The sequence below is a fragment of the Natrix helvetica genome (assembly GCF_964273705.1).
Source record: "Natrix helvetica genome assembly, chromosome: 1".
Lineage (NCBI taxonomy): Eukaryota > Metazoa > Chordata > Lepidosauria > Squamata > Natricidae > Natrix > Natrix helvetica.
Genome location: NC_138548.1, coordinates 111,176,331 through 111,190,200, shown reverse-complemented (window position 1 = coordinate 111,190,200; position 13,870 = coordinate 111,176,331). Strand labels below are relative to the sequence as shown.

At 38.2% G+C, this 13,870-nt stretch overlaps 1 protein-coding gene across 3 annotated transcripts in view; it reads right to left on the bottom strand.

Annotated features, from left to right (window-relative positions):
- MOB2 (MOB kinase activator 2) overlaps positions 1-13,870 on the bottom strand; it is a 120,213-nt gene that overhangs the window by 36,486 nt on the left and 69,857 nt on the right. The window contains exon 1 of one of the 3 annotated variants that reach the window (XM_081934781.1): positions 615-863. The exons of the other annotated variants lie outside the window; for them this stretch is intronic. Coding sequence (XP_081790907.1) covers positions 615-724 — 110 coding nt within the window. The 5' untranslated portion in view covers positions 725-863. Of the gene's footprint in view, positions 1-614; positions 864-13,870 lie in introns of those variants that run through there. 3 annotated transcript variants of the gene reach the window in all.

Genomic DNA, 13,870 nt, shown 5'->3' with positions numbered 1-13,870 from the left:
CAATACATACTTTCAGCATGTTTTATCATTTCATCTCTTTTAGTATTTTTAGGTATTTACGTTCTGTTTTTGGATTTACTATACACTTATAAATAAAAACATCATAAATAAAAGTCTTTAGGAAACTTAAAGTCAATGTTCAAAAATAAGGCACTGCATACAACAGAACGTATTTTAACATTTAGAAAGGATCAACTGTTATAAGAACATGTCAATTTATTTCTCTCATTTCATGTTAGTGGCATCTGTATATGGAGTATTTAAACATCAGCATTCTTGAAAGGTAAGCTCCACTTTTGATTCTGAATATTAAATAAAATATTTGGGACAAATTCAAACCGTTTAAACTAATGTCATCTTTACTAAATTTATAGCTATTTCTCCTAAATGTGAGGCATTAATTAACTTATTTTTTAAAAAAAACTTTCTTGAGACTTATTTCTTCGAGGTATCCTGCCCTTTTAATCTGCTTCCCCCCCTCAATCTGATTCAATCACTGGTGGTTTTATCATTAAGTATCAAAAAGGGGCAGATTATCCCATGAATTAATTAGTACCACATTTACTGCAGAATAAGACAGTGATATATAAGAAAAAAGTATAAACAGTGTTTACCTTAATACTTTTCCTACTGCTTGTAGAACCATTTTGCAACTTATTCCAGTTTTGGGAGTTTGAGAAAGTACAGGTCTTTCACTGCTGTGGTTACAATGATCCCCAACCATGTTCAAGAGAGACAGAAAGAGAAGTGGGGAGAGGAGTGATGTGATGGTGAGAGAGAGAGAAAGAGAACTGGAAGCTGCTAGCACCGATCTCGATAGCTCACCCTCTCTTTCCTATCCTCCTCAAAAAACTAGTCCAACTACATTCAGAGAGTTCACAGCTTGCTTCACTCTAACCCTCCTTCCTTCCTTGCTTCAGCCAATAAGAAAGCAGCAATGGAAACAGGAAAAAAAAAACCACCCTCAGCTAGAAGAGGCAAACAGCTGCTCCTTTTTACAAATTCTTCAGTAAAAGCCAAGCCTGGAAAGTTAATGCCAATAAGGAAGCATCTGAATCGGTTTTTTCAGGCTGGCGCCGGCTGTAAAACAAAACAAGAGAAGTAGTGTGGGGAATAAGCAAGCTTCTTTCAAGCATCCAGTTTGTACTGCAGTTTTATTAGGGACGATGCATGGATAGAGGAGAGGAGGGGACTGCTTTAATTTGTATTAAAAAACAGAGCTTCTCGAACAAGTGAAAACATTTCATGATAAGCAGTTTTCTGTCTCAATCTTTACTCTTCAAAACATCAGCCTTTACCAATTTGTCTTTCATAACTAAGCTCAATCTGATTTTTACCTTAGTAGCTAATGTATTCACCAATCCTTTCCTCCCCCCCCCCCAGTTGCATTGCCGCGCACGCACACACACACACACACACTAAATGTTACCTGCCAAGTGTTCTGGCACTAGAACAGTTCAGTTAAGATTTGGCTGGTGTTAGTCAACAAGCATGCTATTCACTGTTTCTTACATCACTAATGCCTATTAACAGTGATAGACTATAAATACTTGAGGTAATGCATCAAAGAAGATACAGATCAAGCATCATATCTCTGTCTCAAATGCAAAGAGCTGCTTTCGCAGTGAATGGCTAATTTAAAACTTGGAGGTATTTTATAAGTATAGCTCCAATACGGTTTTAATTCATTACCAACAATGTTACATTTAGTGAGAATTTATCTCAGCTCAAACATACGATTAGTAAACAAACACTAGCTAGCCTCATTCATATCCTTATAGTTATGAAACCGGCAAAAGGAGGAGAAAAGTTGTAAATAATAGCGAAGATTGAATAACATTTTCCTTGGAGGAGAAGGAGACCGTCACAGCCCGAAACACAACTCGGGAAACTGGCAGAGGCACTGTGGGCTGGTCCCTCACTGTTTCCAGGGTGGCCCCATGGGCCAGATCTAAGCACTCCATCGGCCACTCTTGAGGTTGACACCCCTGGTTTATAGAATCAAGTTTATGAAAGAGGTTAAATATATTTTTTCCAGGTATACCTCACCTTCCATTGGATATATTTTCTGTAATGTACGTTAAAACAAACCAAAGGAGATAAAACTGCAATTTGTCTTATTATTGTCTTATTTATTAGACTTCAAATTTGTCTAATAAAATTACATACTAGTATACCAGTGGTCCCCAATCTTTCTGGCTTTGCAGACCAGCAGCAGCAGTGTGTGTGGGGTAGTGGTTTTGTATGCACATGCACTGCTTGCACAAATGCAGCTTTCAACGCTTGCTTGCTCGCCCTGGTGCTTTCCCAAGGGGCAGCGGTCCGGCAGCAGACTGCAGACCAGGGGTTGGGAACAAAGCAAATGTCTACACTCTCATTTTCCACTTTCAATCTTATGGTCAAGTGGTCTCATGAGAATCAAATAACATACTGCTAATAAAGATTTCATTTACTGTAGCTTTAATCCTAGAAAATTTTATTTAAATACTTTTACAGCAACTTATTATTTATTTTATTTTATTTATTGAATGTGTTTGCTGTCCATCTCATAACAAAACTACTGCAACCTAGAGCATTAAAGTACTAACAATAAATATCTCTGAAACAATAGAAATCCCAATCAAGATAAAATTATGATTATAAATTAAAATGGGGATGGTGTTGCCTCTTAATTCATCAATTACTTCCAGTGTGAAATTTTCCCATTGGTTCCCCAAAGCTATCTGCGAAATCAGGTCTTCAGGCTCCTGCAGAAGGTAAGAAGGGTGAGAGCCAATCTCACCTCACAAGGTAAGATGTTCCCAAGGGCAGGAACCACAGGAAAGAAGGCGCTTCTCCTAGGGCCTACAGCAGTGATGGCGAACCTATGGCAAGCGTGCCACAAGTGTATCCCTTAAGCCTCCGGAGGGCCTCCGGGGGGTCGGGGGAGGCTCTTTTCGCCCTCTCCAGGCTCCTATAAAGCCCCTGGAGCCTGGGGAGGGCAAAAAAAGCATGAAAAATGGGAGGATCATGCGTTGTGCGCGCATGCGCACTGGGGGGTTGCGCGTTGCATTATGGGTGCGGCACGCCTGCACACGACCCCCCTGTGCTCCCCCCACTTGTGGCACACGAGCCAAAAAAGGTTCGCCATCATTGGCCTACAGCATGCCTCCTCTGCCAACACAGGTGAGATGGGCCAATCCCAGTGGGTGAGATGGTTCCTTAAGTAACCTGAACCCATGCCATGCAGGGGTTTAAAGATAATAACCAACACCTGGAATGAATTGCATCCGGAAGCAGACTGGCAGCCAGCGCAGTGATGTAACATAGATCTTTCTACGGACTCTAATAACTGCCTGTGTCTCCACACTCTGCACCAGTTCAAATTTCCAAATGCTTTTCAAGGATAGGTAAAGCTGGCTATATTTAAGCCAGTAATAGCAAAACACTCTTCACATCTAATGTAAATAAACATTAAAACAAACAATACTGAGAATTTAACTATTCTGTAGATAAACTTGCAATCATTGGAGATTTTTTAAAAATAATCCCTTTGAATGAGAAAACATTTCCAAAACTTAAGTTCCATATTATGAGACTACCAATGGCAATATTTATTTAAAGAAAGTTGGGTATAAATCAAATGAATGAATGAATGAATGAATGAAGTAACCGAGTTCAATCCCTGTCTGTTAACAGAGTTTATCTGAAATATATATTATACACTTTTTTTTTACATACTGTTTGAACCATATGTCCTGAATTTGCCTCACAGCAGTAAACCCCATATTTGTTATTATGCATTCCTTTTGACTTACATACTTCTTTATTCACTCTAACAAAACAATTACTAAGTGAACATGAACATTCAAATACATTGTTAATGTTCAGTCTGATAAACTGTAAATACAGCACAGTCATTTTGCCTCAGTAAAAGGAAATCCTCTGCCTAACAATTATATAGATGCATCTTGTAATGCACGTAAAAAGGAAAGCTTTACAATAAGCTTATAAGCTATTATCAAAAGACAACTGATTGTTATTCTAAGCAACACAAAGCTCTATTAAAACTCTTAAAAATAAGCATTGCTTTATTTATTAGAAAGCATTAATAAAAACACAATACTTTTGAGAATTTATAACATAACTATGATCAACTGTTGCTTAAGTAGCTGTTTGTTTGCCTCTTTCTGGAGTAGTCATTAAAAATACAAAGAATATTAATATCATGAGGCCTCAGAAGAAAGACTTTTCTCTTATTATAACAGCAACAAATGAAATAAGTGTAATATACTACTGTTAAAAATACAATATAGCATTAAGAAATGCAGTTTGCTCAGCTCTAGCTGAAAGGCCATGTAACCTGAATTGCAACCTATATTAAAACACCAAATTGTAACCTATTTATATACCATGTCCTTGCTCAACTTACTTGAATGACTCTATTTCAATAATAATTGTGCTTCTGATACTATCTGAGAATATAACCTAAATATACTAGAATGTATTTTAAAGCCACTAGAAAAAATATTTTCATTTAAATGTCTAGCAAGAGCTTTCAAAGGAAGGAAAGATTAATTGCAGGCTTTCACATGAAAATTACTGGGAGAGTTTTATCTGTGCTGTACCAAGCTATTTGAAGGATGAAGCAAGAACAATTTTTGCAACTTTTTTTTTGTATGCATTAACTCCTAATGATGATTTGCTTTCTGTGTTAAAACTGAATTTCCTAAAAGAAAATTTTCTGAAGTAGTTTTGTAGATGCTTTTAATTTCTTGGTTTCTAATTTTGCTTAATTCCTTAGTGTTCAGTGGCTAAGATGCTGAACTTGTTGATCAAAAAAGTCAGCAGTTCGAATCCCTAGTGCCACGTAACGGAGTGAGCTCCCCGTACTTGTCCCAGCTTCTGCCAACCTAGCAGTTTGAAAGCATGTAAAAATTCAAGTAGAAAAATAGGGACCGCCTTTGGTGGGAAGGTAACAGCACTCCATGCACCTTCGGCATTTAGTCATGCCGTCCACATGACCACAGAGATGTCTTCGGATAGCGCTGGCTCTTTGGATTTGAAACGGAGATGAGCACCACCCCCTAGAGCCAGAAAGGACTAGTACATGTGTGAGGAGAACCTTTACCTTTACCTAACTTACTTTCTTAGTGCTAACTTGCTAAAGATACTTGACTCATGTTATGTGGTTTTTTTTCACAAAATTCTATCTACTTATCACTTCTTAATTTTCCTGTCCCTAACATTTTGAGGTACAACGTAGCTATAAATTCTTTTGAATCATCATTGTTGGTTTATAATCCTTGTTCTATGTATGCATAAAGTAGCATTCTATAGCAATTCTGCAAAGTATTTTGCACTATCTGATATGGAATATTTATATGGAATATTTACTCCATGCCCCCCCCCCCAGGATCTTAATTTTTGCTAGGATCTTGATCTAGCATCTGTCTAAATTATGACACCTAATTTTTAGCACAAGTTTAATTATAGATTGCATTTAGGACGAGTAAAGGCTTGGGGACCAAAACATATGAAATACAGTTGCAGGAACTGGATATGGTTTGCCTAGAGAAGGGAGGGACTAGGGGTGACATGATAGCAGTATTCCAATATTTGAGGGGCTGCCACAAAGAAGGAGTCAACTTATTTTCAAAAGCACCAGAAGGCAAAACAAGAAACAATGGATGGAAACTAATCAAGGAGAGAAACAACCTGGAATTAAGGAGAAATTTCGTAACAGTGAGAACAATTAACCAGTGGAACAGTTTACCTTCATAAATTGTGAATGGTTCATCACTGGAGGGTCTCCTGCTTGAGCAGGGGGATGGACTAGAAGACCTCCAAGGTCTCTTCCAGCTCTATTCTGATTGATTGATTTTCCAAATAAATTCTGAAGTTAAAAATGCTTTATGGCAAAGGAGATTGGGAAATGCTTAGAATTGCAGGGCTCAACTCTCCATTCTGGTATGCAGTAGAGCCTCTTTTTATTATTTTTCCATTCTATTTATCATCCCCTTCCCCTCCAAAAAAATTGTCCTAAAATATCTAGGCATGCTGAGAATACTAAAAATAAGTCTGGGGATTTTTGCCCACCTTCTGACAAATGAAATACAAAAAATACCTTAGTTCAATCACAAAAAACTACTCACTTACCTCTGAAGTCTGTCATGACTATACTTTAACATAACAAGGCTATCAGCTACTTATCCATCATATTTATAATTTAAAGTGCAGAGAAAATTATTTAGATTTCCTTAAAACAGGAGCCATTTCAGATGAGTCAAACATAGTACTTTTATCAGACTTCCGGTTGAGAGCCACGGCGAGCTAAATGTCTACTTTGCAGTAGGGCAGCATTATGACAGAGATAAGTTTTGGCTGCCAAAATTCTCTCCGGATTAGGGAGAGATCTTTAAGATAGCCTGTGTGACTCCTTAAAGCCGTTTCTTGTGAGTAAACTGCAGGAATCATCTTTTTGCAATTTGCTTTTGGATTGAGCAGCTGGGATTTGAGGAAGGCACCATATTTGCTCACAGTCATTAGTGCAGCCATTTTAAAGAACATTAAACTCGACTGAATCTGAATTCTTAATCACTTTTTATTGGTGCTCCCCTCCCCCATTGGTTTACAAAAATTAATACTCTTCAGAATGACGTTATACTGCCCTCACTGGGTGAGTTGCCGTCACCTTTGAGAAATAATGTTTAAATATAATTTTAAAAACTTTTGAAAAATATTGTTTTCTGGATTAATCAACAAAAGGGTACTTAGAATATGGATTTTATTTATTTATTTATTTATTTATTTATATTTGGTGCTTCTAGACCGCCCCCTCTCCCAGAAGGGACTCGGGTTAAACAATTTAACAATGGATTAAGAACTCAAATGGACTTGGAATTACAACTAACTTTTCAGAAAATGTCTTCTCATGAGAAAGTGGCATTGTTTACTTTTTTGCTAGCCAAAATAAGATAATGGGACTTTAAATGTTGGATACTAGAGTTGGGCACTAGGGGGAGTTGGACTGGAGTTGGACACTAGACGGAGCTATAGGATAAGAAAAGAATGGAAGGAAACAATTTAATAGTGAGCTATTTGATGGAAAGCATGAAAAAGATTTTTGACAAATTGTCTTTGAAACTCTTGCAAATGACTGATAAATGGACAGTTAAGGATGCAATGGAAGAAAAATAGGAGGCATTGGATAAGTTTGAAATTAATTTGAATGTGGAAATAAATGTAGAAAGGAAGAATGCCAAAAAAGGATGCATTAGAGTTTCAAATGAAATGGATGAAGCTTTAGTGCCATGTATAGAAGTTGTAAATAAAGGAGATATACAATTATTACACAACAAGGGAGGGGGGAGAGGGGGAGGTTTTTTCCCTACTGAATTTACAAAAGACATCTATGAAAGTTTTGAAAGACTTTGAAGGACTTTTTCAGAACTGATCTCCCCAAAAAGGTCAAATTTCTTTATCAGATTTACAAAACAGATTTGCTAAGGTTTGAAAGATCTTCTGGGGAAGGATAAAAAAGAGTGGCAAGAAATTAAGACGTGGGATTTTATTTGAAGGATTAAGAATTAAGATAGTTAAAAGGATAGGAAGGAATATATAATTGGCTTATTTGATCAAAGTTAAAATTGATAATTACTTCTATCTGACAACCTTTACTGGACTTTTGCTGACATGGAATGAATAATGAGGATTTTGTGTTTAGTTAAGAAATGAGATATGCAGTAAAGAGAGTGTAGATTACAACTTAATAGGTAGAAATAAATTGTATGCATTTGTTGGGATGAAAGGAGGAAGTTATTTTTCTTATTTCTCTACCCCTCCCCCCACTTTTAGATTTTTGTAGTCTGAATAGCCTGAATATTTAATAAAATTGTTTGGAAAACATGGTATATTCATCATAAATTGTGATTTGTATTTCCTCTATTGCATCTCTATTAAATCAAAGAAATTCCAGTGGAAGAATTAGCCTCAGAGGAGCGAAGGCAGAAGCAGATCATGGCATGGAAGACACTGCAATACTCTGTGCTTCCTTGAATTTAGGCTTGGCATTGTTGGAACCATGTTCCACCAAAATTGGTGCCCCGTCCCAAAAAACATTAATGCCCTGCTGCATGGCAGACCACTCCAGCCTCACAAAATCCCACCGTATCACATGGATTCAGGCCATTTGCAAGGAAATTAAAGGTACTTCCAAGACCTGACATATTTAATTGACAAACATCACATCAATAAAAAACCAGGATCCACGAACACTGGCTGACAGTCAAACACCACGATCCCAAATCCTTAATCTCTACCCACACTGACACCAAACAGCACCAGTTTGATTGGAGCAACACAAAAATCATTGGCCATGCTACCACCCACCATACTCATGTGTTCATCAAAGCCTGGCACTCCACAGGCAATTCCATCCACCGACACATTGACCTACAAGCAGCCTACGAGCCTCTCAGAATCCAAATCCACCACACAGCCAACCAGAGACAGCACCAACCCTCAACCAACCCATGCAAGTCCGTCCCTCCCAATGACCTCACCTGATGTAATCACAAGACTCTCTTCCCCATCACAAGACTCTCACTGATGACTCATACCTGACCCATCACAAGACTCTCACTTGTCACACCCACCCCTGAAACTTGTATAAACAGAACACTCTTATTTTGGAGTCTACTTTATTGCCACTACACTAAGTATCTATGAAGAACAGTAGAATGCAATCATTGTTTGGACCATTTTTCTTATGAGAGACTTTCACAATGGATATTCCTTTTTTAAAAAAACTCCCTTTTGTTAGAGAATGGATAAAGTGCATACCTACAGTCAATTAATAAGATTAGCTTGGCATTTGTGTTATTGAAATTATTCTATAAATATATTTTAAAAGGTTCAGACTGATAATATCTTCTAGGGCTTTGCAGAGATCTGGTAAGGGCGAAATATGATTTAGAACACACACACACACACACACCCCTAAGATGTTCTAATTTTAAGAAAGACTAGTTTGGCTGGGATGTTAACTACAGTTTAATGTTATAAAAATAAGCCTCAGCAGGATTAGAGCTTGAACTCTGTCCTGACCACCAACAGTATGGCTAGGAGGTGTCTGTAAATACTCATTTTCACTGTGTTTTAATTGTAGCATTGTAGGTCATGGAAACTTAACTATGTATAATTTTTTAATTATGGGGGAAAATGAGTCACTTTCAAAGCATATTCTATAAATGTGTCTTATTTCAATTACCAGAGTTATAATTAACCACATTGGGAAGAAAAATGGAAGCTAACGAGCCTCAAGACTTTATTTAATACAAGTAAAAGTTTAGCAGTACATCCAAATAACTACACAATTATTATTTATTATGATTAACGTAACTAATATATCAAATTTAAAAAAATCTGATAAGCTTATGAATTCAATACTGATGTGACCAAAAAAGCTATCTACAATGAAAACTGTTATAGATAATATAATGACCCCAGGGGGCAGGACATGTGTTATGTGAAGCAGAAAAAACAAATTTTCTTAAAACAAATGTTATTATTATTATTTTGTTATTGCATGATTTTCATGTGGTGGTGGTGGAGGGAATGACAACCAATGGGTGGTGACCTTAGGCATTGCTAAAGTGACAGCAGCCTCACTGTATAGGCTCCACTATAATTATAGTCAGCACAAGTAATAATGTTCAATAGATTTGTTGTTAGGGATTTCAGATTTGGTATATTTGGTTTCACGAATAGATTTACATCAGCATTTAAAAGATCTGAAGTCTGATTAGTCTTGAATTAGGAATCTTCAATACGTATTCTGCCTTTTAAAACTAGCAGTTACGGGAATCATCCTGAAACAAGTGAAAATTCAATTATAGTTCTTTCAGCTTTTTTCAATTTTGAAAAATCATTTTAAAATAAATGTATCTTAAATATGATTCTGTAATAAGCGAATATGAATCTTGCTTGATAGAGGTTATTGAACACAAGCTCTGTTAATTTCAAGTGATAATAAAGAATCACATATAATCATTGTAAATAAAATTAAAATTTCAAAAGGAAAAAGTTGATTTACAGAGGCTGGGTAGCAGTGCTTTGGACCATTAATTATGAAGTTCTATTAACTATCACCTTTAAGGCCCCAAATAAAAGCCAGCTATACTACTCATGCCCCTGAATATGTGCCAAGATGGTAGAAAATAAATTCTCATATAATCACAACCAAAGAGCTTAATACCAAGTCAGTAATTATTAAATAAGTTAATTATCAAAACCCAAGACTGGTACAAACCATTATTCCTGACCAAAAGAGAGTGGCTTCAAGCCAATAGCAAAAAAATATAGAAATAGTTCTTACTCAATGGTAATTTTGCATGTTAACCAGGTTGGATTTATTATGTTGGAAAAGGTTAGAAATATGTTATCCAACAGACTATATGTTATCTTCATAATCAGTAACATTAATTTTTGTTTTCCATCTCAAAAACAATTGATGCCATTTTATTATAGGGTGTTTTCAATCAATGGAATTTCCTTAATCAAGGATGAACACTGGAAAATAAAAAAGACATAACTGTCCAAGCCAGAAAAAGTCATATATATATATGGCAAAACCACACTGAGTCAGCGATGCAGGCACAGCAGGATAAAGTCAGAAGGTAGATTAATTCTAAATTGCAAAGCTAATGTGTTTGGGGGTTCTCAAAGAAAACTTAAATGTTCTCCTCATCCTATTCAGAATTACAAATTCTAATTCAAGAGCATAGTTATAATCTGGTAAAAAGATGAAAAGGAAGAGCTAGATTCTCCATCCTACCCCAAAATCATTCTATGATAAGAAAGTAAGTGCTTACCGTATTTTTTGGAATATAAGATGCACCTTTTTTCCTCAAAAAAGAGGCTGAAAATCTGGGTGCGTCTTATACATTGAATACAGCATTTTTTGCCTCCTGAAGCCCCACCCATTTCACCAAAATGGCCATGCATAGCCTTATGGAGGCTTTCAGAGAGCTCCTGGGGGCTGGGGAGGGCAGAAATGAGCAAAAAATGGGCCAGCTTATGGAAGACTCTGGTGGGATTCTCTGGCCCACAACCATAGAGTGCACTCCCAAAGCAGCCGCTGCCGGAAGACTCATCAGCCGATCTCCGGAGTTTGGAAGCTGGAGAAGAAGTTATGCTCGGAGCCAGGCGGTGGCAGCGGTGCCCTGGCCCTGCAGGGAGAGCTGGGCCAGGGCATGGTGAGGCTGGGAGGCACACGAGCTGGGGGCAGAACAGGTGCTCGCACAACCCCCTTCTCCAACCGGGCAGAGCGCCATGTATTGACCTAGAGGTATCCCGAATGTGCCAAGCCATGGGAGCTGGGGGGCGGGCAGAGCGCCCTAGGTCAGTGAATGGTGCTCTGCCCGGCTGGAAAGGGAGGTTGCCAGGGGGCTGCTCATGAATGTGGTCACCTCATGGGAGCTGTGTTACACACAGCCGTTTGCCCCTGATTCTGTGCCCGCCTCTTTGGGAGCCCGCTCGCAAGGGAGCAGCCACCCGGCAACCCCAAAATAATAAGCCCCCCACAATAATAAGGCCCAAGTCTTGGAAAATAAGATCCTGTCTTAATTTCAGGGAAACACGGTATTATAATGTGTGCAATCAGGATTCTAAATTGTGTGGAAAATGTCTATTAGCAAAATAGGTCCTGCTCCAATGCAAGGAATTTATTTTAATTAATTAATTTTTAGTTAATTTCAAATTAACTAAAGATTCTGTACTGAATTTCCAACAAGGTACATGAAATTATATTATGTTGAGACCCTTTTGCAGAATTATGTATCATGCATATAATCATAGGTACAGTAATTGCACAATCAATTAGTCATACTGTCACAATAATGTAGATCAGATCATGCGATTGATTCTGCTAAAACTAATTACTGGACTTTCTAATATGCAATTTCATCTTTGAATATGGCTCATTAAGTACACATCAGAACAGATAAATTTACCAATACGTTTATCTCAAACCATATAACATTAGTTTGTGGCATCACAGTCTACAAGAATCTTCTAATGTCCCCTCCAAAATCAGAAGCAGTGGCAAACCGATAGCTGAACCACATAGTTAAGACTGCTATAAAACTTCACCATGAAAAACAAAATCCAGAAATAAAAATTTGCTAGGTAAGCAAATAAGGGATGCTGCATTTATGAAGATGAAACTAATGTGGGCACTGGCATAATGATAGAGTTACTCCTTTCTTGTCTAGTGCCATCACTATTTGCAACTGATCAGTTCAGCTATTTAATTCTGCATTTTTTTTAGTAGCATGTAACATGTCAGTTGTGGGAGTGGCAGTGAGTGATTAAGCAAATGGGAGAGGCTCAGAAGATTAATAATAAGGAGATATATTGTTGGGTAGCCCTGGATTCATGAGGAATATCAGCAACACTGTATGATAGAGCTTTAGTTTAAGGAACATGATATTGACCCAAAACTCTGGATGGAGAAGGACCTAAAAATGAATCCCAAAAATTTACAGATACTGTTTGTCATCGGTTAAGTATACCACTACACAAATTAATTATCACAATCTTTACTTGTTAAAAGACATCTGCAGAACACACAACACCTGAGGTTTAACCGTAGAGCTGCATTCTGCATGGCATCAAGGACAAGGAGAAAGTGGGACCTGTAACTCATATTTTACCTTTTGAAGATGTAAAAGGCTGACAAGACAACTTACAGTTACAAACTCTAAACTTCCATTTATTGCTCCTAGCAGAATTTACTCTCTTAAAACTGCACAGTAGAGCATTCATTTTCTTTTAGTAAAGGAGAATAACACCTGAAAGTTTTTGAATTTAAGAAATCTTTGGGCTAGAATTTAATAACTATATTTAATGTTTTCAACTTTTTTTTTAGCTGAGTGGGATACAAGTGATGTGGAGTCTGCCTCTCCATGGCTAATAAATCTTTTATTTCTGACATCTGCACTAAAACCTCTTAAAACAAACTATTCGTGGTAATTTTACCCTGCTTCCCAGCAGAAAATGCCGTAGATTGACCATTGGCTTACCTGAAGGGTCCTTTTCTGTACACTGTGGGAGAGTCCAAGCAACGGGTTAAATTAGTCTGGTTGCCCTAGGACTGAGGAATCTTTTTCCTTGGCCACGCCTCCTGGTGTTGCTTGGCCTCAGAATTTTGACAAGGTCTGGAATCCGTGAAGTCTGGAAGCGTGATGAAGCAGTAAAGGAAAGTCCAAGTTGACATTACGGTCACGAATCCCTGGACGGAAGAACCAGGGTGGTTTGGACTCTCCCGCAGTTCACAGAAAAGGACCCTTCAGGTAAGCCAATGGTCATTGTCCTCTGCACTGCTTGGAGAGTCCAAGCAACGGGACATACCCAAGTCATGGAAACAATCCCCTGGAGAACCCGCCTGCTGAATGAAGTTTCGGCCGATGCATACATGTACAATTTATAGTTCCTGACAAAGGGCGATAGTGAAGACCACGTAGCCGCTCTGCAGATGTCGTCAATGGTAGCCTGGGTAGCCCAGGCCGCGGTGGTGGCAGGGTTCCTTGTGGAATGAGCAGTTGGAGGCACCCTTAAGGAAACAGCGAACCATTGGTATTTTGCTGAGAATTCGCCATGGAGTAGACATTGACAGGCTGACAAGGTCGGTGTACCAGGACTTCCAAGGCCAGTAAGGTGCGATAAGGAGTACCTCCGCCCCCGCCTTAATGGCCCAGGCTGCTGCCTGATGAGTCTTGTGGCAGGCCTTCTCTGCTTTTTTGGAGCTGATGACCAGCAGGTATTGAAGAATCTGGAAAAGTCTGTGAAAAGATGCCAGAAGGAGAAAGCCGGGGCTCTGAAAATGAGT